General features: G+C 37.8%; 1 protein-coding gene across 8 annotated transcripts in view; it reads left to right on the top strand.

Moving 5' to 3' along the window:
- Nucleotides 1-23,370, top strand: part of mtmr3 (myotubularin related protein 3) — a 96,842-nt gene extending 73,472 nt beyond the window's left edge. For 5 of the 8 annotated variants that reach the window (XM_080208364.1, XM_080208369.1, XM_080208368.1 and 2 more), the window contains 6 exons: nt 375-520; nt 4,433-5,909; nt 13,586-13,696; nt 15,551-15,639; nt 19,173-19,199; nt 21,224-23,370. In XM_080208364.1, coding sequence (XP_080064490.1) covers nt 375-520; nt 4,433-5,909; nt 13,586-13,696; nt 15,551-15,639; nt 19,173-19,199; nt 21,224-21,395 — 2,022 coding nt within the window. In that variant the 3' untranslated portion in view covers nt 21,396-23,370. Of the gene's footprint in view, nt 1-374; nt 521-4,432; nt 5,910-11,857; nt 11,932-13,585; nt 13,697-15,550; nt 15,640-19,172; nt 19,200-21,223 lie in introns of those variants that run through there. The other 3 variants (XM_080208371.1, XM_080208367.1, XM_080208370.1) reach the window with 2 other exon arrangements.
- Nucleotides 23,371-26,744: the final 3,374 nt, after the last annotated feature.

Genomic DNA, 26,744 nt, shown 5'->3' with positions numbered 1-26,744 from the left:
TTAAAGATTACAATTTTCATTTAGAGTGTTGACCTTTCATGTTCTCGACCTGAAGTGTTAACTCTGTTTCTCTCCTCCACAGATGTTGCCTGATCTGCAGAATATTCACAATCTTTCTGTTTTTATTTTAGATTTTCAGCATTTGTAGTATTTTGTTTTTGTCATTCCTGGGATCAAGATTGATCACATTTCGTTTAAGATCTTGACTGTATATGTTTTGCTTATTTGTTTTTTTGTTAATACTTAGTGCTCAATCTTTCTTGATAGAAAACAATACAATATAAATTAGATTCTGTTTAATGCATACAAGCATCTTAAAAGGTTCGAAGGTCAACATTTATATCCTAATAAAAATGCTTCAACCTCTAAACCAGGTACTACATCCAGTGTGCCATGTAAGGAATTTGATGCTTTGGAGTGCAGTGTACATCCCCAATTCATCTCCCTCAACTCCTGCTGATGACCATTGTGCACCTTATCCAGTTCCAAGGTCCATCCCTGAAGATCAGCCATTGGGAAGGTAAAATTCAAGCTGAGAATCTGCTCACGTGAAGTAAGATCATTACAACTTGTGTTGTTAACAAGCAGGGATGTCTAATATTGTGAGATTAAGCAATCAGTTGGCAAAAATTCAGTCATTAATCTGCTGATCCGTGTATATGGCCTTACCTTAAATATATTAAATGCAACAATTAAATTGTCTCTCACATAACATGAATTCAGAGCAGGAGAAGATGATACTGAGCCTCCTCCGTCTCTGCATATCATGGCTGACCTTTAGTTCCACTTTCTCCCTTGATTACCTGAGAAATCAAAAATCTGTCAATCTCAGCCTTGAATATATTCAGTGATGGCACAGCTTCAGGCCTCAGGAGTGGAGAATTCCAAAGGTTCACAAGTCTTTGAGTAAAGAAATTTCTCTTCATCCAGGTTCTTAATGATCAGTATCCTGAAATTCTGTCCTCTTTTCTAGATTGCCTAGCCAGTGGAAACAATATTTCAGTCTCTGTCAAGTCCCTTTATAATCTTGAATGTTTCAATTAGATCACCACTCATTCTTCTAAATGTCAGAGAAAGGGAAACCTTTTGAAGTAAATTGGAGTGAAAGTTCCAGATTTGCATTGTCCATTTGGGAAAAGCAGCTTTCACAGTGATTTCTTGTTCACAAAACTCTTCCAAGTTATTTGGCAATCTAATTTTTCTTCCAAAGCTGACTTAATATTTTAAATTTGGAAATACAGACATACGTTAATGTATATTTTGACATTTAGTGGTGCTATGTACGGCAACATTTTAATTTATCCTTAAAATATAGAAACTGGAGCAGGTAATGCAATCTCTCAAGCTTGTTCTGCCAGTCAATTCAATCATTGCTAATCTGTATCTTATCTTATTCTTGTTGGTTCCATAAGCTTGAGTAGCCTTCCATGAGAGAGAAAATGAATTTCAATTTGTGGTGGAAGTTCCAGATTTGCAGTATTCTTTTTGTGAAGAGCAGCTTTCTGACATTGCTCCTAAATGCCCTAACTCTGGTATTATGCTCCCTTGTTCTATCTCCTTCCACCAAAGGAAATAATTCTATCTATCCTATCAAATCCTTTAATTATCTTGAGCATCACAATTAGATTACCCCTTAATTGTTCAATTTCAAGGAAGTACAAATCCTTTAATTTTGAGCTTTAACACTTAGAATAATTCTGGTTTATCTGTATTGCACCCCTAAAAGATCAGTGTATCCTTCCTGAGGTAATGTCCAGAATTGAATGTGGTACTCCAAATGAGATCTAAATGGAGTGCTCTAAAAGCTGCAATGTAACTTCAATCTTTTTGTATTTTAATCCTTTTGAAATAAGTCATTATTTCATTAACTTTAATTTTTGTACCTGTTCACTAGCTCTTGGTCATCCAAATTTTCTAATTCTTCACAAGTTTCTAGCTTATTGCCATTGTGAAGATACTGTGATCCATCTTTAGGTAAAAAGTGCATGACCTCATACTTTGCTATTTTGAGCTCCATCAGACACGTTTTTTTTAACCCTTCTTCATCTATCATGTGTCCCATTGCAACTTTCTGCTGTATCTCTATTGACAGTGTCACCTAAATTGAATTTTAATTGGCAAGAAATTTAAATAAATAATGGCAATTTACCAAATAATTTATGATTCACTTAAATAAACCATTTAATGTTGACTTGCCTTCAGTTAAATGTTTGTTACAGTTGACTGCCCGCATCTGGATGCTAAATTAGACCAAATACATTGGGCCAGAATGGTCAATCTCCAGGGGTTGTACCCAGGTGGTACCCTAAAAGATGCTCTGGGAAATGCCAATCCCCAACCCCCCTTCCCAGTAACTTTGCATGCAAGGAAGGCATGGCATTTGCCGTAGGAGCCTGCCTATGTTGCAATAAAAATTGATGGTTTTTCTGATGGATCCAACTCTCTTCTCAAACTATTGCGCTGTTGCCCTGCACTTTTCTCACCTGAGTCGGAAGATCAGACAAGAACTGTGCAGCTCCCGACTAAGGTAAGTAAAAAGGAGCAGAGTGTCAATTTGACTGATCGAACTTCCAAGGAATGGCAGACCCTAAGAATTTGTGTGAACATTAAGCCTTAACCTTAAAACAAAACAATGGTGGTGATTCTTCCAAAAAAATTTTAAATGTTGAATTAATGTAAAAACTGGAGTAAGTAATGCTGGGTTTTTTTCAGCAGGAGTTTCAAAATGGACCTCCCACATTCTATGCACTGCTGAGTGCACTAGCGTGAATCACTCCAGAAATCAGTGGGCAGGGCCTATTCCCACTGGAGAGGCTGGTAGCATAGTGCTGTGTGGGCCACTGCACTTGTGCTGATCTGTCAGCACTAAGATCAGCGGGTGGCTGTAGTGTTTTATGATGCGCAGTGGCCCCACACTTGGAGCCTCCCGATCACTGGCCAGCACAGCAACCCCCACATCACTGCCCCGCCCCCCCAACCCCCGAACATGCTCAAGCCAACCTTGAACCCCAGTCCATCTCAATATCTCCTCCCCGCAGCCCAAATCTCCCAATCCCGCTACCGACTTTCCCAGCAGGCTAAATCCCAGCTCCAATCGCTGGCCTCCCTCTGTCACACAAAAATTTAGTGTGGCAGCGGGACTCCCTGTCTGCTTGGCATACGTCTATGCCTGATGGGCAGTGCCAAGGTACCCCTGGGCATGTGCAGTGCCAGGGGCCCAGGCTGGCATTCCAAGGTGGCAGTGCACAAAGGGCACTCCCCCTTCCTGGCATCTGACCCTCTTTGGGGAGGGGGGTTGTTGCTAGCAGGCCTGGAGGTTTCAATCCCAGGCCCACTAATATTTAAATAGTATTTAAAATTGATTTAAATCACTTACGCAACTCTGCACCAATTTCTGGCATGGAGCTGGCGATGCCAAAAATCTGTCTGCCAGAGACACAAGGAGCGTATGAAATGGCCTCCACTCTAGTCTCCTGGCCCACTGCGCTTCTAAAGCAGCACAGCGGGTTGGGAGTATCGTCCCCAGTGTGTTTGGGAAAGAAGGTGAGTGCAGAAATCTGCTTTGTTGCATCCGAAAGAAACCAATGAGTCGACGTTTTCTTTGAAAGAGATTGTTGTTTAAAATTCAGCAAAGGTAATGAATGGTTGTTTCCTCCTGTTTAAATGTAGATTTTAAATTTAATGAATTTGAAAACTGCAAAGATTCTGCTGTGGATCACAGCATGAAACCAGCTCTAGTTTCATGCTGATGCATTTCTTAAATGTTTCTTTAGTGAAAGTTTCTTTGACGAGATGTGCTCTTCAAAGGGCACGTGGCTATTTGGGTGCATTGTGGGATAATTGTGCCAACATTTTACAAGTATGAAAATTTGGTCCATTTTGCTGTTCCATGTGTGAAAGAAATATGGTCAGTTTTATCAAATGAACAATGTAAAACCCTAACTCAGCAACCTAGATGCATCAAATAGCCTGCCTAATCTTGTTACTGATGAATATAATGTTGGGCTTATAGAGAGGAAAGAACTAATTTTGAGTTTTTTCTATAATTATTTGAATAACATTTAGCAACTCAACAAAACAGAAATGTTTAGGGTTTTTTTGTAAGGACCAATTGACCATAGGCATCTCTCTGCTAGAAAGAGACAAATGATGTATAACCTGAGGGGCACCACTCCACATTGAGCATAGGCAAGGCAAGGAGACTGGCCTCCATGAGCTTTGTCAGCCAGTATGGGAATTGAACCTGTGCCGCTGGTATAAATCTGCACTGCTGTTTTAGTCAACTGAGCTTACCATCCCTTTTTACTAATCACTATTTGACTATTAATAGCACATCCATTTTCCAGTCAGTTGTGTAGGTGAAAAGAAACTAGGATAAATTACTAATATATTAAGTAGTTAATTAATTAAATTTATATCTTTGTTATCAAAGGTTACCAAAGACTAGATCATTTGACAACTTGACAACAGTTTGCGATAATCCTGGACCTACAGCAAATAGACGATCCAGTGATCCAAGCCTAAATGAGAAATGGCAGGAACATCGCAAGTCACTGGAACTTAACAGTGTTGGAATAGGGGGAATGATGGATGGGAATGGACTAGATGATTCCTTTAACAGTGAAGTACTGGAATTGGGAAAACTGGGAAAGAATCCCTTAGGAGCTGAACTTTCTGTGGCTGCTGGTGTTGGGGAAGGTCAAATTGAAAATATTTTGCAAGAAGCTTCTAAAGAAGATAGCGGGTTAGAGGAACAGTCAAAGGATGCAACTGTAACAGAATTAAAACAAGTCGCAAATGTTTTAAGTAGTGAAAATGAGCTTGACAGTGCCCTGAATAATCAATTGGTGACATTTGTCACAGACTCTTCAGAAATGTTGGCTCTTAATGAAATAAAAAGTACTGAGCCTATTTCTAGGCTTATTTCAAGCTCAGAAGAAGAGACCCAGGATGGGTTCTTAAACTCTATTAATCAGAATCAAATGTTATCTGATATAGATGTTGAGTTCAATAAGGTTGCAACTGATAACCCATCAAATTATACAAAACCATGTACTGCAGCAGAGGATGTTATTGACTCATATATTGAAACAGAAAATCAATATACTGCAACACAACCTTGCTTACCATATTTAACCACTCCAGACAAGCTGGAGGAGAAGATTTCTACTTTGGAAAGTTCTACCGAAACTTTAACAGAAGATGGAGCAAAGCAGGAAGTGCCACAAAACTACTCTAATAAACTTATTTTGAATACCAGGGCCAATGGTACCATGGTACCTGCTGTAGACTCTGAAAATAGTTTTTCTCAGTTTATACCTGAAAACCAGGATATGGTAGTGAAACCAAGATCTGCAACTGATCCACATAGGACTTCAGATAAAAGCATTCAGAGTACACAGCCTCCTCCTTGTGCCTTGTCTTTAAGTGAATGTAAAGATGGATTTGTTCCTAACGGAGAAGTCAATAGTGAAAATACAGTAATGGATAAAGCAGCAGACTTTGGAAGTGGTACTCAAAGAAATATCACAGCTAATGGACTCTGTATAAATGGAGAGGAGTTGAGGGGGAAAATGGTGTTAAGTAGACAGGTTTCAGCAGCTAGTTGCAGCTCTTTGCAATTTCCATCTGGCCATTTTAGAAACCCTCAATCCAAGTGGCCACATTACTACTCTGGAAAACAACAGCCAGTAGCAAGCCCAGATCAGCCTACACGAAGCCATTTGGATGATGATGGGCTGGCCACGTACAATGATGTTATTCAACAGCGACTTCGTCAGATAGAGGCAGGTCATCAACAAGAGGTAGAAACTTTGAAAAAACAGGTACAAGAACTGTGGAGCAGGCTGGAGTGCCAGCATTTTAGCAATTCATCTCTGCGTTTTAATGGAGATTTTAGTGATGAAGTGGTAAGTATAGGAAATTTCTCTTTTCCTACATTCTAAATGCTGACTGTACAGTTTTCTTGTGTACAACTCGTAGTTGTGATTAAACTATCAGATCTTTGGTTTTCAATTTAATCTGATAGTTTGGGTTTTATGTTAATGGTTTGTGAATAACTATTCTACCTCGGGTGTTTGTTCTCAATGTGACACTGAATAGCATTGTTTATACACTGGCTTGTGCTTTTGGTTAACTGTATCAATGTCTGGATTCTAATAGTCTATTGAGAGTCTTCATGCTTTCGTTTGCTCTTGATGAGTGACTTGTTGTTACAGCAAAGGATATCATACAAATTCTTTCTATATTCATTTGATTTCATTCTTATATATTTGTTTGTAGCCAGATTACCTTCATTAATTGATTTTTGTCTCAACCAACTTTGCACATTTCCTCCAAAGTACCTCAAGGGTTATTCTTGGTGATCCTGACCATTTCCATCCAAGTGCTTCCCTTGGCAGCATTGTCCATAGATATGGGTGAGCTTCTACATGTATGCAGTTGGTACACAACTCAATCGTTTAACATCTTCACTTCCTCTATCTTATTTCATACTTGTCAACATCAGTCTTTGAGCCACAATTTTCTCCAGTTAAACACGAAGACCAGAACCACAATTTTTTGTTCCTGCCATAAATGCCATATTCTTATCAACAAATCCATCCCTCATCCTAGCCACTGTGACTGTTGCAACATTTGTAATGCACGACCGCCCCTACTTCAGCATATATACTGCAGAAACCTTCAAACGTGTCTTTTGTTATCTCATTGCTCCTCTGGGCTGCTTTCCATCCTGCACTCTAAATTTGAACTCTTACTTGTTCTGAACTCTGCTACCTGTATCCCATCCTGCACCATGTCCTGCCATATTTCAACTATCTCTTTGCAAATCCAGTAAGGCATCTGGTTCCAAACACCTCCAGATTTAAAATTATTTTTGGCACTTTTAGATTCCTTCATGACTTCGCTTCTTCCTATCTCTAACCTCCTTCAATCTTACAAACCCCAAACTTCTAATTCCACCATCTGGCCTCTTTTTATTTACCCTTTTCTCTTTCACCTACTATGAGTGGCAATGTATTCTGCCTAAAATCTTTAATGTAAAAAAATTTTATTTTCTTCCACCTGCTTTCCATCATCCACAATATTTTGTTTTCATAATCTTCTACTAACTCCAAAACCTTTGCACCTCTCTCTCCAACTCTTCCTTTTAGTCACTTGTTAAACAAATATGTTTGAACAAGCTTTTGGTTACCAATCCTAATGTCTCCTTGTCTTATGTTCATTTTCTGATCACGCTTCTGAAGTGTCTTGGGGCAATTTTCCATCTCATATATATCCGAGTTGTGATACAATAGTGACATGAGAATGAGTGATAATTTAAACAGAGCAACAGAAAGACGATCAAATAATGTATATACTATAATTAAAATAGTGATGTAAAATTTCGTATAGCTTGCAATTTAAATAACAACACAATCCCTACCATTGTGAACATCACAATTTTGAAACCAAGACTTAAAATAAATGGGCTCTCCCAGTATGTAACACCACAAAACTGTTGGGAAATACTGCACAATAAATATTCCAATATGATTAAAACTAAAAATATTTTTGCTTTTTATTTTTATAATGCTCAAAGTTTAACATTGATTATTTATTAGATGTTGGTATAAATGGCTACGGATCTTATCATTTTAATGTGCTTATTAGGAAATTGATCCAGTAATTTAGTTTGGCAGAGATGGTTGTTCTGAGTTTAATTTTCCAAACAATGACAAACTGACTTAAAATTGGTCGTCATTTCCACTATTACACAAAGCATGGTGGAATGTGGAGTGATAGAACCTGTCACCCCCAAATGTAATTATTTAATTTCACCATTTAAATTGGCTAAGCAGTGTGCTTGTTTTCTTGCTCCTACTTGTTTTCAAGTGTAGATCATCACATGAGAATAAATGAAAAATACAGATTTACAAAATATAAATCAAATGATGTACATGCATGTCTCTGCGGTTTTTATTGTATTTTGTGCTGACATTTTGATTGAAATGAGTGCATAATTATTACAATTATTTTGTTGACGTGGGTAATAAAAACAATTAACAAATTTTAACTAATGTTCACCTAAAATTTTACAGTTGCAATAGCACTCTCTTCAAATTATTTTGTACAACTCTTTGGAATCTACTTCTGTGTATTTAATAGTTTGTATATATTTATTGGAAGATCGTACTGAATAAAATAGCTTCTTTACATTTGGTATAAAATTAGTATTTAAGTTTCAGAATGGAGGGTTATGGTTTGATCAGTTTTGAAAGATCTACAGAATTTACTGGAATGCATTTGAATTGTATATGCATTACATAACCAACAACTCTCTAAGTAAGAGCTACTGTTGTGCATTGTTATGGAAGGCTGATGAGAGAATTTGCTTCAGTGTTTCTTATCAAATGATTTAAATGCCTGATGTTTTTCTCAAAGACTTCAAATGATTGAGATTACCAATCTAATGACATGTATAGGCAAACTTTTGAAATACTTGGCATAATTAGGAAACAAATTGGCTCTGATCAAGAAATGTTGGGTCATCAGTCCCATCTCCAGAATTGATGATAGGAGATCCAAAAACAGACAAATTCAGCATTTTGGAAGTGATGGTGAATGACAAAATGGAAAATTAGCATAAGGAGAAAAAGTGAGGACAAATGCAGTGATAGCAAAGAAAGAATCGGTTAGGGGAATGTAAATAGGTGAGGGAGAGTTTAAACTTTTTTGTATTTTTACTTTTAGGACCATAATCAGGTTTATTTAAGCATCAGTCAAATGAACGCCAATACTAACAGCACAAAAACACTGAAAACCCGCATCCATGGCTTTGTTGCATCCAGACTTGTTTATTCTAATGCTCACCAGCAGGTCTCCCACCTTTACTCTAAATTTCATTTTGTGTGAATTCTGATGCTTGTACACTACTTGCATCAAGTTCAATTCATACATCTAGGCTGTATTGGCTCTCAGTCCAACAATGCACTGAATTTTAAATCCTCCTGCTATTCAAATCTCTCAGGGCCTCACCACTCCCCATCTCTGTAACCTTCCTGTGTATCTGCAGTATCCATTGCTCCACCATTAATGGCCATGCCTTCAGCAGTTTAGGATCTAAGCTTTCAAATTTCTTCCTTAAACAACATCTCTCACTCTTCTCCCTTAAAATTTACCTTTTACCAAGCTTTATATGCATAGAAACATGCAGCAGGAATAGGCCATTCGGCCTTTCAAGCCATTTATTATGATCATGACTAATCATCAAATTCAATACCTTGAGTCAGCCATCCCCCTATATCTCTTGATCCATTTGAGCCCCATGAGCTACATCTAATTCCTCCTTGAAATTGCACAACGTTTGACCACAACTACTTTCTGTGGTAGTGAATTTCATGGATTTACCACTCCGGGCAAACAAATTTCTCCTCCTCTCAGTCCCAAAATATTTACACTTACCCTCAAACTCTGACCTGTAGTTTTGGACTCCCCACCATTGGGAGCATTCCTTATGAATCTACCCTGTCTAATCCTATTAGAATTTTTTATATGTTTCTATATGATTTCCCCTCCCCTCACTCTTCTAAATGAATATAATCCTAACCCATTTAGTCTGTCCTCCAATGACAATCCTGCCATCTCAGGGATTAGTCCGGTAAACCTTCACTGCACACTCATGTAGCAAGAACATCTTTCCTCAGATAAGGACACAATATTCCAGGTGTGACCTCACCGATGCCTATACAGTTGCAGTAAAAATTCCTGTTCCTATACTCAAATCCCTGTGCTATGAAGGCCGACATACCATTTGCCTCCTTTACTGTGTGCTGTACCTGCACGCTTACTTCCAGTGAATAATGGACGAGGACACCAGGGTCTCAATGAGTACCCACCTTCCTCAATTTAAACCATTCAAGTAATCTGCTTTCCTTTTTTTTTTGTACCAATTTGGGTAACCTCACATTTATCCACATTTTACTGCCATGCATATACCCACTCAGCCTGTCCAAATAACTCTAAAGCATCTCTGCATCCTCCTTGCAGCTCACCCTCCCACCCAACTTTGTATCATCTGTAAATTTGGAGATCATACATTGAGTTGCCCTGTCCAAATCGTTAATATATAATGTGGATAGTTGAGGTCCTAGCACAGATCCCTGCGGTACCCCACTAATCACTTATTGCCAATTGGGAAAAGACTTATTTATTCCAATTCCTTTTTTATTATCTGTTTGGCTTGGTGCCAACTTTTATCTGATAGCAGTTCTGGGAAATTATTTTGGCTGCTATACTCTATTAAAGTGCTATTTGGGCTGGCTCAGTGGCGCAGCTTCAGAGACCAGGGTTTGATTTTGGCCTTGGGTACTGGGTCTGTGTGGAATTTGCACGTTCTCCCCATGTCTACGTGTTTTCTCCCACAATCCAAAGATGTGCAGATTAGGGTAGATTGGCCATGCTGAATTGCCCTTAGTGTCAGGGAGGTTAGCAGGGTAAATACATGGGGTTGCAAGGATAGGACCTGGGTGGGAGTGTTGTTGAGCCGAATGGCCTCCTGTAGTAATGATTCTGATTTAAAAACAGGTTCTTATATTGAAGCTGTGTGCTACAATATAAAATGTCGCTGCTGCTGGAAATCTGAAATGAAAAAAAAGTCCTGCGACATGAAAATAAAACTGCATTGTTGTTGATTAATATCCAGAAGTCTTTTCTGACATTCCTCATTGAGATTGATCTTAAATTTTTTAAATAGGTACTCTTTTTAATAGGTATTGACAATTACTTTCTGATAAATGCACATTGTCACTGACATGGAAACAGTATGATTGCTAGGTATGGAGGCATCATACAACAACTACATGATGTATTGAAGAAAATAAGTGTCTCCAGTATACGTTTTTAAATTGTATCTATTTTGTCGGGATGATTCCTTGGTAGTAGAATCTTCAGAATTGGGTCTTATTGAAAAGCTTTTATTCTTATCCATTCCAATTGTTTAGTACTTGCTCTTGGGAATTCACCACTCTCTCTATTTAATTGCCTTTTAACTGAGTCATGTTTTTCTGTGTGAACTTTCTAATTCCTGAAACAACTGCAAGTACTGTGTCCTTCTGGCATACCTAACAATGTTGAATCTCTTAATCCCGTGTCTATATACCAAGTTAAAAATGGACCTTAGGCAGGAATGGGATTCTGCTCCATTTTGATAGTCAGTGATTGGCTTCCCAGTGCTTTCTGTCTGCCACATGCATTAAAGCCGTTCACTTGGAAACTCCAGCAAAAAATCAAAGCCTTTATGAGAGAAGAAAAGGAAGGTTGAAAATAACATTTTAGAAAAGGAAGAAGGAAAAAGAAAAATTACGAATTTAAATTTTAAAAACATGCATGCATTTAAAGAACAAGCCGCCCTTGTTAAAAATACTGCAAAGACAGATATCAGCCAGTGTCCCCAAGTGATCGTGGGAATTAGGATGCATGTTGGAAATCCTACTGCCTTCAAGTCAGCTTGGCTCCCAACAAGAGACAACACCTTCAGGAGAGAAGTGGGACAAATTTGGAGATGTTTGGGATCTTTTCGTTGTGGCATACTACCACATTTAATTTTTGTAACAGTGGTCTTTGTAATGTGTACTTTTATGGACAAAAGGCATTCTCATGTCATGTCATGTCATTGCGAAAGATTCCATGAAAAGCTGATTAATTGGCTAATGATGCTCAAATATTCAGCAGTTTTGGAATTTTTTTAGACATTCCTAGGAAGCAGATACAACAAAAGCCATGTTCACTGGCTGTTTGAGTGAAAAATACGGTTTTATGACAATTTTTTAAAAATCCATTGGCATAACATTTTTAAACTTTTGTATTTTCAAAATAGTGTATACATCCAGGAATAATTTTGGAAACTATTAGCGTAAAACGCTTATGATGATCGTTACTTAATGTCCACAGGTAATATATTTTTTCTGATTGAGAATATTTTTCACTCATGGGAAGTCTTGGGTAACAATCACTGAAGCATTGCTTCAAATTCTTTATTTGATGGGTCGATACTGAGAAGGTAGCATTGATATGTTGTCCTTGTAATCTAATACTTTTGAGTATTATTTACATCCTTTCTCACAATGTACAACACCAGTCCTGCCTGGAAGTTATTCCTGCTGCACTGATTAATGTATTATTGTAGTTATTTAATGTGATAGAAAATGAATGTTGTTTTACCTCTTACGCATTGAGGCTATTTTAATACCTGATTTGCTATCACTGCTTCTCAAAGAGCCAGAAGACTTGTCAAGTAAATGTATTATGTCCTGTGGTGTGGAGCTATGCAGACTTTAAACCCTGATCAATGTAGATTTAGGTTATCTCATCCAAGGCTATCAGGATGTTCCTATTGTCTGTGTTCTATTCTAAAGACAAAAAAACCCTTGGGTCTCTTGCTCACTGTTGTGCAATCATCCCGGTTGGAAAGTTCATATATGTTTTGATATCTGATGAAGGTAGGATCAAGCATGGCTGTGATAATCTGTACATCTCATTAGCCTGTCATCACACCCTCTCCATCCTACACATGTAGAATGGCCACAGGTGGAATTGTACCTTTGGATAGGTCATTGTCTTCTGAAACAAGTAATAATAAAGTGTCATGTTGAATTCTGTATGAAATGAGTTTGCTCCCAATTCTACTTATTAAGACATGACAATAAAGATCAACTGTTGGAACAGTATACCACTTAAGTTAAAACTGATTTAAATGTCACAAGGTTGAACATCTAAATAACAAACTATACAAATTACAACTTAAGGCACTTTACAAACGAATGGTCTAGTTGGATCAATGAGCGGCGCAGACTTGGAGGGCCGAAGGGCCTGTTTCCTGTGCTGTATTGTTCTTTGTTCCTTATAGTGCAGTCATTTATTGGAGTGAGATTGTTGTCATAGTTGGAAGATGACACTTTGTTTATTTGAAATTTGACTCTCCATAAATAGACCATGCACGTGAAAATAAACCAATGAGGTGACTGAAATCTGAATTCAGATTTTAACAATGTGAGCAGAAGACTTAGAATTATATTCAATTGGCTTGAAGTGAAATGTATCAACCTGCCATTATCAACACTAAGTAATAAAATTATATCTGACAAGCTTTAACAAATTTAGCTTTTTAAAAAAACTCAAGATACACAGACTTGTGTGCCATTATGGGATATGTAATTTCACACAGGACAAAAGGTACATTGGGCTTAATGCACCAAATGGCCTTTTCTGTGCTCATGTAACATTCTTTCAATCAATGAATTCCTGCTATACTAAGATACCCAATCGTTAATTAATCCTCAGTTGTGGAGAATGTTACTGATTTATGTTCAGTAAAAAAATGTTGCTATTTGTGAGGAAATTTTTGGGTGTTTTCATCATTGACAGTCTAAGTCCTATTAATTCTCTTATAAAATGCACTGATTGAAAATTGTGTAACTCTAAATCTATTAGCAATTTAGAAAATGATCTCCCACTTAGTTGTCACAATGTATTTTTATGGTGCTGGATGGAAGTACTTTTTGTAGATATAAATTATACATTATCATTGTCTTTGTTCCAAAATTAGACCTCTATCCCAGACTCTGAGAGCAATATGGATCAGAATTGCTTATCCCGCTGCAGCACAGAAATATTCTCTGAGACTAGTTGGGAGCAAGTGGAAAAGCAGGACACGGAGGTGAGAAGTACATCTTGAACAAGAAAATGGAAGCTGTCCAAAATGATGATGTATACATCGAGATAAAATAAACTATTTGAGGAAGAAAGAGTATAGATTTGATGTGGAATAAATCCAAGTCTTGGACAATTGATGATTAAATATTGGTGGAGGGCAAAGTAAGGTAATTTTCAGGATGAGGTGCTGTAGATAGCACTAATCTAATATTTAAAAACTGAGTTTGAGAACTGTTACACAGATTAAAGAAACAATAGAGTGCACAAGAAAATGAGAAGTCAAGAATTAAACTGAATTAAGGAGAAGGTGAAAAGGACCAGGGATTTTGAAACCGAAGAATGCGAACTTCCAACATTAGAAATTGTACAATGAAGACAATACAGGATTTAGAAGTCAGAATTTTTAGGATGATTGCGAAGTTAATTTGGCTCCAGTGTCATCATCTGTGCCAAATTAATTCTTGGTCTACTCAAAAAAAAAACCTGCGCAATACTTTGTAACATAGAAGTGGGTGAGAACTTCTTTTTATTTATTAGTGTCACAAATAAGTTTACATTAGCACTGCAATGTAGTTACTGTGAAAATCCCCTAGTTATGACACTCCAGTGCCTATTCAGGTACACTGAGGGAGAATTTAACATAGCCAATGCACTTACCCTGCACATCTATTGGACTGTGGGAGGAAACCAGAGCACCTGGAGGAAATCCATGCAGACATAGGGAGAATGTGCAGACTTCACACAGGCAGTGACCCAAGCTGGGAATTGAACCCACGTCTGAGGCAGAACCCGAGTCTGTCTGGTACTCTGAGGCAGCAGTGCTAACCACTGTGAACTTGGATGTATACTTGCGGTTATATGTTGCCCTATTCGTGCACTGAATGTATTTTAACTGGGATAACATTGACATTCAGGTGTTTCGATTCTTTGGTGGGGGGGGCGGGGGGTGGTGGAGGAGGAGGAGGAATGTCAATGCATTTAAGTTCGTCTAATTGAGTTGTACTGGGAGCATCACAGTGGTAGATCTTTAGCTGGGTGCTATTACCAAGATATGGCAAGTAACTTACCATTCTTACTAAGTACTGCTCTATTCATGTAAAATACTCCCTCAAAACTTACAATGCACATTTATTAAAATCGGATATTTGAGTGGCACCGTCTGGTAATTTTCATGAAGCTTCTTTGTAAACTTAATTTTAATTTGTATCTTAATTAAGGGTTGTTCAATACATATGATGTAACTGGGTAAACACTGCATTGCTCCCAAGGATCATTTCAGAATGAGAATAGATACCCAAGCAAATGTTTATCTGTTTACATTTTAAATATGATGGGAGCAAGGTAGTTGAAATATAATCAAGTTATTTAGAGGAAAAACTCATCTTTTAAGACGCGGGTTGATGGGTTTTTGATAAGCGAGGGGATTAAGGGTTATGGGGAGAGGGCGGGAATGTGGAACTGAGACACGACAGATCAGCCATGATCTTATTGAATGGCGGGGCAGGCTCAAAGGGCTGGATGGCCTACTCCTGCTCCTATTTCTTATGTTCTTAAATTTAGTGAAGCAGGTTTTCCTTCTCCCTGAATCTGTGTGCATTGAATTGTCTATACATATTGAATAGGACAGAACTGGGTAGATAATATCTTGCACTATAAGAGAATGATACTAATACTATCTGGCCTCTATGTATCTCCCAACCCCTCTGCCCCACAACACAGCAGTTTAAATTCACAAAGGGATAAGAATTATACCTATGTTATCAGAAATCTAAAATGTTGTTACAAAACTTGACAGTTTAAGGTGGTATAACTTTTTCAGAAATTGCTTTTCTCTTGGTTTCACAATGTCTGTTCCTAGGTGACGCGATGGTATCCTGATCATTTGGCCCCACAGTGCTATGGCTGTGAAAGTCGATTTTGGCTGGCTAGTAGAAAACATCACTGCAGGTACTATGCACAAAAAATTGTACAGATTTAGTTAAATGGGGTTCTTTTGTCTAGTTTTGCCTTCAAATGGAGTGCTAGTTACCTCAAACTAATGTGACATGGCACATATTGAGAAAATGACAACAACCTATTCAGAGGGAAAAAAAAGGCCATTGTATTTGACAATACTGGTTACTGAAAATTGTGCATTTGTGGTCTTTATGACCAGCATGCAGATCATGGCGTGGATCCACATTATGATCTTGGCAACATTTTTTTTGTTACTAGCTATAATTTTAAAAGGAACTGGCATTTTACATGACAAATGTATATTTCGGTAGCTTGCTGATTCTAAGTTTACCACTTGATGCTAAGTGGCCTGAACTTGTTGCGCTGTAGAGAAATTAAAACTGTAATTGTACGTTTGGGAGATCACATTGCTGATCCTTCAACCATTTAATTCTCAAAGATTCATTCTCACCATCTGCATACAGATTTCCTTTGGATCTTTTTACTCGGCAAAATTATACAAGTAAAAGCTTTTCCCTATAATGTTTCTCAAACTGAACATAATTTCCTTGGAGGGGTTCTGTATATCTCAAGGATTTACAAGACATGATCAGCATGCATGTTGCCAGCAGCTACAAAACAGCCCACTCAAAGAAGTTAGCACTAAAAAATCCAGAACTATTATAACCTTTCTTTATAAACCAGTGACTGATTTAAGAGGACTGTGGCCACATCTTTCTTACTAGTTTTTTTTCATCCCACTACATGCTTGTACTATCCTGTTACACCAGCTTGAACAAGTGTCCCTTCCAGTTGTCCCTGAGTGTAGGGGGTTATTATTATGAATTAAATATTTTGTTTTTAAATTGGAGCATTGTTTGATAACATGGTTTGTGATCTAGCCATCCTGCTATAAAATAGTTGAAATAGGTTTTGAAGTGGGTGGCATTGTGAATCAGGCTTCCTTCAACAGTGAAGCAAGATGTATTGGGAAGCATTTTCCTTTCTGGATGATACATCTGCAGTAAGCTGCATTGCAGTGTAGCACATTGGTTCCGTTGGACTCCTGGCACTATACAGGAATGTTACAACACCGAGCCACATTAGGGGATAAATAGAACTTGTTTGTATGTAGCACCTTTCAGAGTATACAGCATTTTGGAACAATCAGTGAAGTACTCTTGCAGTGTAGTTCCTGTTCTCATGTGGAAAATGCAGCAGCCAGTATATAAACACAGGAAGGTTCTGAAAACAGCAATATGATTATCACATAATCAAATTTTTTAGTGATGTTGATTAAGGGATAAGTATTGACAGGGAGAACACCATCTTTTGAGAGGACAAGTGACAAAAAGATTGATCTTTCAGGGGGAGAGGTGGAGAGATTTAGGAAGAGAATTCCAGAGCTTAAGACCCAGACAGTGATGGCACAGCCACCAATGTTGGACTGGGGAAATCTGCAGTGTACAAGAGGCTAAAATTGAGGGAAAACAAGCTCTTGGGTTGTATAGCTAAAGAATGTTACAGAGAAAAGGCATAAAAATGAAAACATTTTATTCACCCATCACCCTTGTCTTTGCTGACCTACACTAGCTCCTGGTTCAGCAAAGCTTCAAATTTTAAAATGTTCTCATCTTGGTTTTCAGATCCTTCCATGGCTTCACCTTCTCTCTATCTTTTTTATTTGCTAATAAGATGTGGGCATTGCAGGCTAGGCCAGCATTTTTGCTCATCTCAAAAGCCTCTGACATCCTAATGATTTTTCCATTAAACTGATACCTGTCTCAGTCTGACTTTTTTGAGCTCCCCTTAACTTCATTTCCTTTCTCCCTGCCTTTGGACCCCTTAAAGCCTGGATTTCAATCATGCCTTTGGTCACCTGATTCCACCCTTTTGCACCGTGCCCAAGTATTAGAACATAGAACAGTACAGCACAGTACAGGCCCTTGGCCCTCGTTGTGCCAAGCTATATCCAAACCCAAGATCAAGCTATCCCACTCCCTATCATTCTGCTGTGCTCCATGTGCCTATCCATAACTGCTTGAAAGTTCCTAAAGTGTCCAACTCCACTATCACAGCAAGCAGTGCATTCCACACCCTGACCACTCTGAGTAAAGAGCCTACTTCGGACATCCATCCTATATCTCCCACCATGAACTTTTTATAGTTATGCCCCCTAGTAACAGCTACATCCACCCGAGGAAATAGTATCTGAACGTCCATTTTATCTATCCCCCTCATCATCTTATAAACTTCTATTAAGTTGCCTCTCCTCCTCCTCCTCCTCCGCTGTAAAGAGAAAAGCTCCAGCTCCCTCAACCTTTCCTCATAAGACCTACCCTTCAAACCAGGCAGCATCCCGGTAAATCTCCTCTGCACTCTCTCCAATGCTTCCACATCCTCCTTATAGTGAGGTGACCAGAACTGCACACAATATTCCAAATGTAGTCTCGCCAAGGTCCTGTATAGTTGCAGCATAACCCCACAACTCTTAGACTCAAACCCCTTGTTAATAAACACTGACACACTATAAGCCTTCTTCACGGCTCTATCCACTTGAATGGCAACCTTCAGAGATCTGTGGATATGAACCCCAAGATTTCTCTCTTCCTCCATATTCCTCAGAACCCTGCCATTGACCCTGTAATCCACATTCAAGTTCATCTTACCAAAATGAATCACCTTGCACTTATCAGGGTTAAACTCCATCTGCCATTTTTCAGCCCAGCTCTGCATCCTATCAATGTCTCTTTGTAGCCTACAAGAGCCTTCCACCTCATCCACTACTCCATCAATCTTGGTGTCATCAGAAATTTACTAACCGACCCTTCAGCCCCCTCTTCCAAGTCATTGATAAAAAATCACGAATAGCAGAGGACCCTGTGGTACACCACTGGTAACTGGCCTCTAGTTTGAAAATTTTTCCTCTACCACCACCGTCTGTCTTCTATGAGACAGCCAGTTACTTATCCATCCGGCCAAATTTCCTTCTATCCCACACCACTTCACTCACTTGATGAGCCTACCATGGGGAACCTTATCAAATGCCTTACTAAAATCCATGTATACGAGATCAACTGCTCTACCTTCATCTACACACTTAGTTACTTCCTGAAAGAATTCAGTCAAATTTGTGAGGCAAGATTTACCCCTCACAAATCCATGCTGACTATCCCGGATTAAGCTGCATCTTTCCAAAAGCCTTTCAATGTTTTCTAATTGAAGGCAGTGCAGTATATAATTGGAGGACGGTTGCTTAATATATCTTCCATGACACTGATTCTTTTTAGAGTGAGTGTTAAACAAGTAATCTTTTGGAAGGGATTTTTCAAAATGTTGCTTCTGCTTTGAGAATTAATACTACATAGAGTTAGCCTCCTCTTGATATTATTGGCAAAGTAATTTAGTTATTTCTAATATGCTTCTTTCATTGTAAAGTAGCAGCATATCGTTTTTCATTTGTTTGTATTCCCTCGCTGTTACCCTGCTGATTTGCACCTTTTCCTTAGTTAGTTTCCCTCTGAGCTGTTTTTTCCGTCTTGCAGGGACAGGGAGCCTGTTGATGACACATGGTGAGCATTTTCAACAGTCTTCTCTGTCTCTTGTTTGTCTTCATTTCCTGGTGATGTTGAATTAACATTTACTTGTGTCCTATTAGCTGAACATCCCAAGCATTTTGAAACCATGCTTAATTAAATTCAGATTAATTTAGAAATTCAGAAAAGAATGGCAAACAATTTAGGTATTTTCCAGGCACTCCTGAACCATCTCCCCATTTTAAAATTATGCAGCTTGCTAAGCAAGAAAAAGTGAGATACCTGGATTTAACATTCTTCTCCACCACACACATTAAATTACATTAAATAAATGAAGCCTTTTGAATATTTTTCTGCTTGATCACAACCCACACATAATATTTTGACATTTCATCACATTATGCTTCAAATCAGCTTGATAACCAAGGTCGTACCAATTAGGGACACTCCTACGTGGTAATGTTATTATTCAACTTTAGTACATCCATACATAATCTGAACTTCTGTTTATTTTTTTACTGTGCAATCTTCTTACACTTTCCCCAGTCTTGTGACCTAATTAAAAGGCTATAGCATCCTGGTTATCAGCAGGAAAGATATCTTTTATCTGCCTTTATCTTCACAACTGGCTTTGAAAAGTTGTTTCAACTTTCTGTATATTAGGCTGATGAATATTGGTGTACTGCATGTTAACCTTCAAAATAGATCTTTTATTTTTGATTGTTGGTTGCAATATCGTGAGTTTCCCTTTTTATTCCATGAAGTAATCAAATAACTGATGTGTGATAATTACCAACAGTTGCAGTGTGTGAAGTGTGTTTATCAACTGATTCATTAATTGAATTTGCATGTTTGACCACCCAGTACTTTGTGTAATGAAACTTGAGACCTAATTTTGCCAATGAATTGCAAAACAGGTCAGCTTTTTTGTACATTTTCTAAATAAAAATGGTCTAAGTGGCTCATCTAACCTAAAGGATGTGAGGTTTATAAAATGGTTTAAATTGAAAAGCTCTTCAAAAATGATTACAACATTTTACCAAATTATACTTTCCAAGTTCAATTTTCTTTGTCACCTCTCCACCCCCAATTTGGAAACTTTTGGATGCCACTTCTTTTCCTTGCCACTTCTTTTCCACCCCGGGAGAGATCTCATTTGATATACAGCGCTCTGTTGAAATTATAAGATGCTATCTCATGTTAGACCATTTTAGCCATTGATTATGAAATACTTGTGAAAGGCCTCTGTTTGTAATCCACAAAAATTCATATTTCCAACATTCATGAGTACATTTAGACTTTGCCTTCTGCGAGTCAACTCATTGATTTCATTGTAACAGGGCTATGAGGAAGAGGGTGGAGCAGTGGATAGCTAAATTTTTGCCTCAGTCTCGATGAATCGAATGGGTGCATTCCATGCTGTAGCCGTTATATGATTGTCTTGATTGAGCACCAGTTCAATAACCAGTGCAAAGTTTTTTTATATAAACAGCCTCCTTCAGGAAGTAAAATGAATGTCATGTGTGAGCTTTAGAGAAAGGTAATCTGATACTTCACCAAAAGAAAAGCAACCTGATAATATAAATTAATGCATAGCCCTCTACCCTGAGAACTTGTAACAGAAACAGAAAAGTAGGAGTTCTGCATTGAAATAATGCCCTCCCTATTTGGAATTAGCTATTTTAAATTATTAAAATAGGATATGTTTAAAATTTTGGGTTTTGAATTTTTGCTACGAGGAGCAGCTTTACTAATGTTGCAGAATCATCAGAAGGGAAATACTTAAACTTAGGCTTTATGCACTTTTACTGAAATGATTCTTGGAAGTTTGAAAGAGGGTTACCATTTTATTCAAGGAAGTATTTGTATTAACTTTTCTTCAAAGCAATTGGTAATTATGAAGCTTGTGCATGCAATGTCACTAATTATTGCTCAAAAGCTAAATACTTTACTTTTAGGAGCTGAATTTGATTAATATTCCCTTATATTTTTGACAAAACTTTCTATAAAAAGATGAAATACAACCTTAATTAACAAACTGCCTATTTGTTCCTTCAAAGGAATTGTGGGAATGTGTTTTGCTCAAGTTGTTGCAACCAGAAGATCCCAGTGCCGAGTCAGCAGCTTTTTGAGCCTAGCCGTGTCTGTAAGTCCTGCTACAGCAGCCTTCAGCCAAATGGGTCCACGCTGGAGATAGAACTGGACAAACCCATTGCAGCTACTTCAAACTAAAGGCAATGCCTTTCCTCCCACAAACACGCACATTTATGGGATGGTATACAAGAAGCCAAGCACTTTGGTTACTGTGCACTTGAGATAGGACTGAATGCACAGTGTTGCTTGGAAGTTCTAACAGGATGTGGTGGATGGAGACATATTTGGATAAAATAACCTAAAGCTATTTGGAAGTTTATTTTATGGTGGCTTGTGGTGATTGGGCAGTGCAGTATATTACTGTATTAACCAAAGGCCTTAGACTTGCAGAAGTGGTAAACAAATTTTGTTGGGCAATTGCATCAGCACACTACTCCCTCTACAGGCTTAATTGAATATGTAACATCTTAAAATAGATCAGTGTTAATTATGTTCCTTTTATTTACAAAACAAATTGAATTTTGGCATGTACAGAAAGTATTATAAATGCCCTATGGTTACAGCAAAATGAATTTACAGTGAACTGATGGGCACTGAAGGAATGAGAGATTTTAAGCTTTGTTTACACAATGTATTGTAAGCTCAAACATTTTCCTGTACTATTTGAAACAGGATTTCCTTTGAGCTTGGTGAATTAACCTTTTTCTGCTGTGATTCTGAAATGCGAATGAAGGTTAGAGGAGGTCAAGAAACGAGAAGTTCTAGATAGGTGCCATTGGTTATGATACGGGTTTCTGGGATTGTGTTTTAAATGCATATTTTGACATCTACTTGTCATTTCATTTTTTTCATGCAAGCACTTTTTTATTTTTCTCTTTGTATATAAAGAGGTCAAGATGCTGTTGCTAGCTATATAGCACTCTTTCCTAAAAGACATTAAGTGCTCCTTGCCCCACCATGAATAGAGATGTTTTTCCAATATTGTTTTAAAAAGCAGCAAGTGCTGTAGGCGTTTTTCAAAGATGTAAAGAAAATTAAAAGTTTAGCATTTGTATGAAGCTTATGCTAACTCTTATCAATTTTGTTACTTTGTTATTAATAGATGAGCTGTTTAATTATATATATATTAAAAAATGTGGGCCAGTTGGATATACAGGTAAAAACACCAAGTGCTTTTTCCCCACTTGACTTTGAAAATTAACCTCATGGTTGGATCATTAAGAATGATGAGCTGTCAGGTAATCATTTAGTGCATTTTATGCAAACTCTTTCCTTGTCCCCCTCTCTCTTGCTTAATTCTCCAATGGTAGAACAATCATTGCAGCACAATTTGGATTGCAAGGTATCTTCGTATCAGCCACATGTTCCCCACCACCAAGAAGCGTGAAAGATCCATTTAGGGACAACAGCAACTGATTGTAACAAACGGGAAACAACAGTTCCAACTGTGTTCATGCAAATTGCAGCTAGGTATTTTACCAGTGCTGTGCTTTTGATTTATCCTGGAATCATTTGTACATTTTTTTAAGAAAGCGACTAAAAGTTCCATACTGTAAGCCTGCCACAACACAGTAGGACCTCCTCATAACATGACTAATTACACAGAACTCATATTAAAACTGTTTCAGTGATGATACGAGAGACTGCACTTTATCAGTACATTAATTGCTTTGTTAATATAATGCCATCTTTACTTGCAATCTGTAGTTTTTCCATGTCGGACTTGAAATTAAGAATCCACCTCATCCTGGTGCTCGATTTCACACAAATTGAATGTGTTGAATACACAAAGTAACATCCGTTGGGGTTTAGAACTGAAGTTAAAATGCTGCTAAAACTTATTTTGAACAGTCTGATCTGTTTTTTGTCCTCTCATCCTTTGTTTAAAGTGACTGTTATCCTTCAGCGGTAATGGTAGATACTTCTGATTGTACACTCAAGTGGAATTTGTAAAGTAGCACTTAAAGCCAGACTTTAATTGCTTTAAGAAATGATGCCACAAAGCTGGGTGTGGAAAATGTAGTGCTTACCTGTTTGTAAGCTTTCATGGCATATACTCTTCTGTAGCCTCAGAATGATTTATTTAAATCTAAATAAATTTGTCATTTTCATATATGGTGTTTTATCGCAAATTTAAAGAGTCTGATTTTTTTTTAATGTTGCTTTATTTTATGGCGTGAAGAAGATTATCGCTTGCCTTTTTAGATTTGATTCTCTGCTTTGAATTAACAGTTTTAGTAATATGTCTGGATACAACGGGAGACCATTGGCTGTTTCAATTTCATAATGGTTATGCACTTTGAGGGATGAAGATTCTTTATATTACCCACCAATCAGTTCTCCCTATTACAAAACAGGATGAGCAATTTATTGAATTTGGCAACCTGCACAGATATTTACTTCGTAAAATATTTACCAGTTTATCCGGTAAAGGGAGGGCACAGAAACAATTTAATTCATGAATATACAAGAAACACTAATTTGGAAACTGCTTTAGGATAGAGGTGGAGAGACTCTTCCCGCTCAAAAAAGACAGTAGGACTAGGGGGCACAGCCTCAAGATAAAAGGGGGGCGGTTTAGAACGGAGTTGAGGAGGAACTTCTTCACTCAAAGGGTGGTGAATCTCTGGAATTCTCTGCCTGTTGAAGTGGTGGAGGCTGCCTCACTAAATATTTTTAAGACACGGGTTGATGGGTTTTTGATAAGAGAGGGGATTAAGGGTTATGGGGAGAGGGCGGGAAAGTGGAACTGGGCAGCGACAGATCAGCCATGATCTTATTGAATGGCGGGGCAGGCTCGAAGGGCTAGATGGCCTACTCCTGCTCCTATTTCTTATGTTCTTATGTTCTTATCTTGAATAGCATAATAGTGACAATGTGCCTGCACAGTTTATAGTGAGTGACCCTTTGAACGTTTAAGGAGCTACAAGTTTTCTTCCAGTTGGAAATTTTAGTCACCGCTAGTTATTCTGTAAGTTATTATAATGGTTTGCAATTATCATAATTCAGTCATCTTAAAGATTTTCTGCTCTTTGATGTGTGGCCAGATTTACCCCTTCTGATCCCTCAGTCAAATGCATTGTGTGGCTACGAACAGGCAATCTGCTGCTACTCTGCTCTTCAAAACAGCTCATGAAAAGTTCACATCTAGTCTCAGAAAAATCTTGGCTACTGTAGTCAGAGTACTTGGTCCACATGAGCCAACTTTTTAAAGCTATATCTTATTTTAAGGATTGGCTTTCAGAATGATATAAAAGATACTTGCAGCTTGATTATATGACCATCAGTCCTGCAGTGTTGCCATCCACAATCTCAATGCCTTTTGTGACATATCTAGCAATATTTTATTTCATTTATCAGCAATGTTACTGCAGGATTTTTGCCTTAACATCACACATCTCATTTATTTTTTGGGAATAAACAATGTGGACTTTGAAGTAACCTCTTATTATATGAATGCAACAAATTTCACTTTCTGTTAATGTGTGATGATGCCCATACCAAGGGATTTTACACATCTGTTGGTCATACCAAGTCCCTTGATACCACTGTGCACATTAAGGACTCCAAACCATGCTAATCAATTTGAATAAAGATTTGGAGAGAGCAGGTTAATGATGCTTTTGTGGGATTGCTGTGGTTTCCAGATACTATACCCAACAATGGGCATTTTGAATAAAGATAACCTTCCATTGCAAATTTTGTAATTTTTTTTAAATGCTAGTGAGTGTGGCACGTTTTATAATAAGAAACACAGTTAACATTTCTGATCAGTGACTTTTCAGCTGGTTAAACTCTATCAGGGCTTGGTCAATTTATGGAGGCATGTGACTTTACAGGCAGAGTACACTTCATGTTAGGCAAACAAACTCTACTTTTGTGTGGATTTATCAGTAGTTTGATTGAAGACTCTAATATGCGGTGGTGGGTTTGTGCTCATGACAGACATCAAGTTGATCAAAGACAACTTCAATAAGAAATTGAGTTGATTATTATGAAATATTATTGATTTTAATTCCAATATATTTTTGTCAACTGAAAATGAGACATTGCTAAAATTTATTGAAAGAACCAAGGTAATTGAATATTTAGCAAATAGGATTGATTGGATACAATAACTTACCAATATATTTCATAGGATTTACTCAGTTTTCTGTCTTCCAGGTCAGTAATTCTAAATTTTTTTTATTTTTTTTACATAAAATGTTGGACCCATTTCTAAGCACAAGATAGGTTTGCTTCAATTTTATGCATGTCACAGAAAAATAGTATATAATAGCTTGGGTGCATTGAAATACATCGACCAAATAGTTCCCTAAAAACCAGCAAGCTTTTCTGCTCCTTTCTTGACTGCTTGTCCTCCAACACTTTGATCAAGTGCAAGGACTTCCCATTCTGCCTTTTTTAAATTAATTTGTGGGACATGGGCATTGCTGGCTGGCCAACGTTTATTACCCATTCCTTGTTGAGAGTAACATGTAGGCCAGACCAGGTAAGGATGGCATATTTTCTTCCCTAAAGGACGTTGGTGAACCCTGGTAATCAGAAGGCTCTTAATTCCAGTTATTTTTTATTGAACTCAAATTGCGCTATTTGCTGTGGCAGGATTCAAACCCAGGTCCCCAGAATATTAGCTGAGTTTCTAGATTAGTCTAGCAATAATGCCATTAGGCCATTGCCTCCTTTTGCTTCCAATGCATCTACTCTAATCCCAGTAATTGGGAGTCTTGCTTGTAGACATCCTTGTATTACAGACAAGGGTGACTTGTTAGTCGTGTGTCAATAGTACAACTTGTCATAGAGGATATCTTTGGGGATGCAGCTGCCATTCATTTGGCTTGTGTGACCCTGCCAATGGCATTGCCACTGTCTCAGTAAGGCAGACTTCAGTGGAGTTCCTGCCTCCTAATGTACTTATCTGGCAATAATCCTAAACAATTTAATAGAATGAATGATACATTTATACAGTGCCTCTGTACATTGACCATTGAGCTGCTAATAGCTTTGACTATTAGATTCTGAGATTTAAACAGCTGAGTTTTTCTGTGAACCTTAAAGGGATTTCAATATTTGTCAATTATATTCAAGTGACTTGCATGTACAAGACTGACCAAATCAAACAGGCTTTTTGACTCGAGCCATTTTCACCCAGCCAAACAAGCAAACCTGATTACATTTTTTTAATTTGTTGTTGGGATCTGAGCAATGAAGAGAAGAATTTTTTTGCCATAAGTCCACAATTAATTGCAATAGTTTTCTTTGGTTCTGTGCGATTATTTTTCTCTCTGCAGTTCTTCTATTCTGTCACGTTTGGGACTAGTATGGGCAGTGAAGGGATAGGCTCTAGATCTTGTTGGATGACACTCTCAAATTGAGCTCAGTGACTTAAATGTATGGTGCCCTTTAGAATAGGACAGACTAAGAAGTTGGAGTGGGGGGTGTAGGGGTGGGGGATGAGTACTCCAAGATACAAATAAAGTTTCAGCT

The sequence above is a fragment of the Carcharhinus amblyrhynchos genome, chromosome 20 (assembly GCF_965287045.1).
Source record: "Carcharhinus amblyrhynchos chromosome 20, sCarAmb.v2.hapA, whole genome shotgun sequence".
In the NCBI taxonomy this organism is placed as follows: domain Eukaryota; kingdom Metazoa; phylum Chordata; class Chondrichthyes; order Carcharhiniformes; family Carcharhinidae; genus Carcharhinus; species Carcharhinus amblyrhynchos.
Note: the sequence above shows the minus strand (reverse complement) of the source record. Positions and strands in the feature narration are given on the sequence as shown.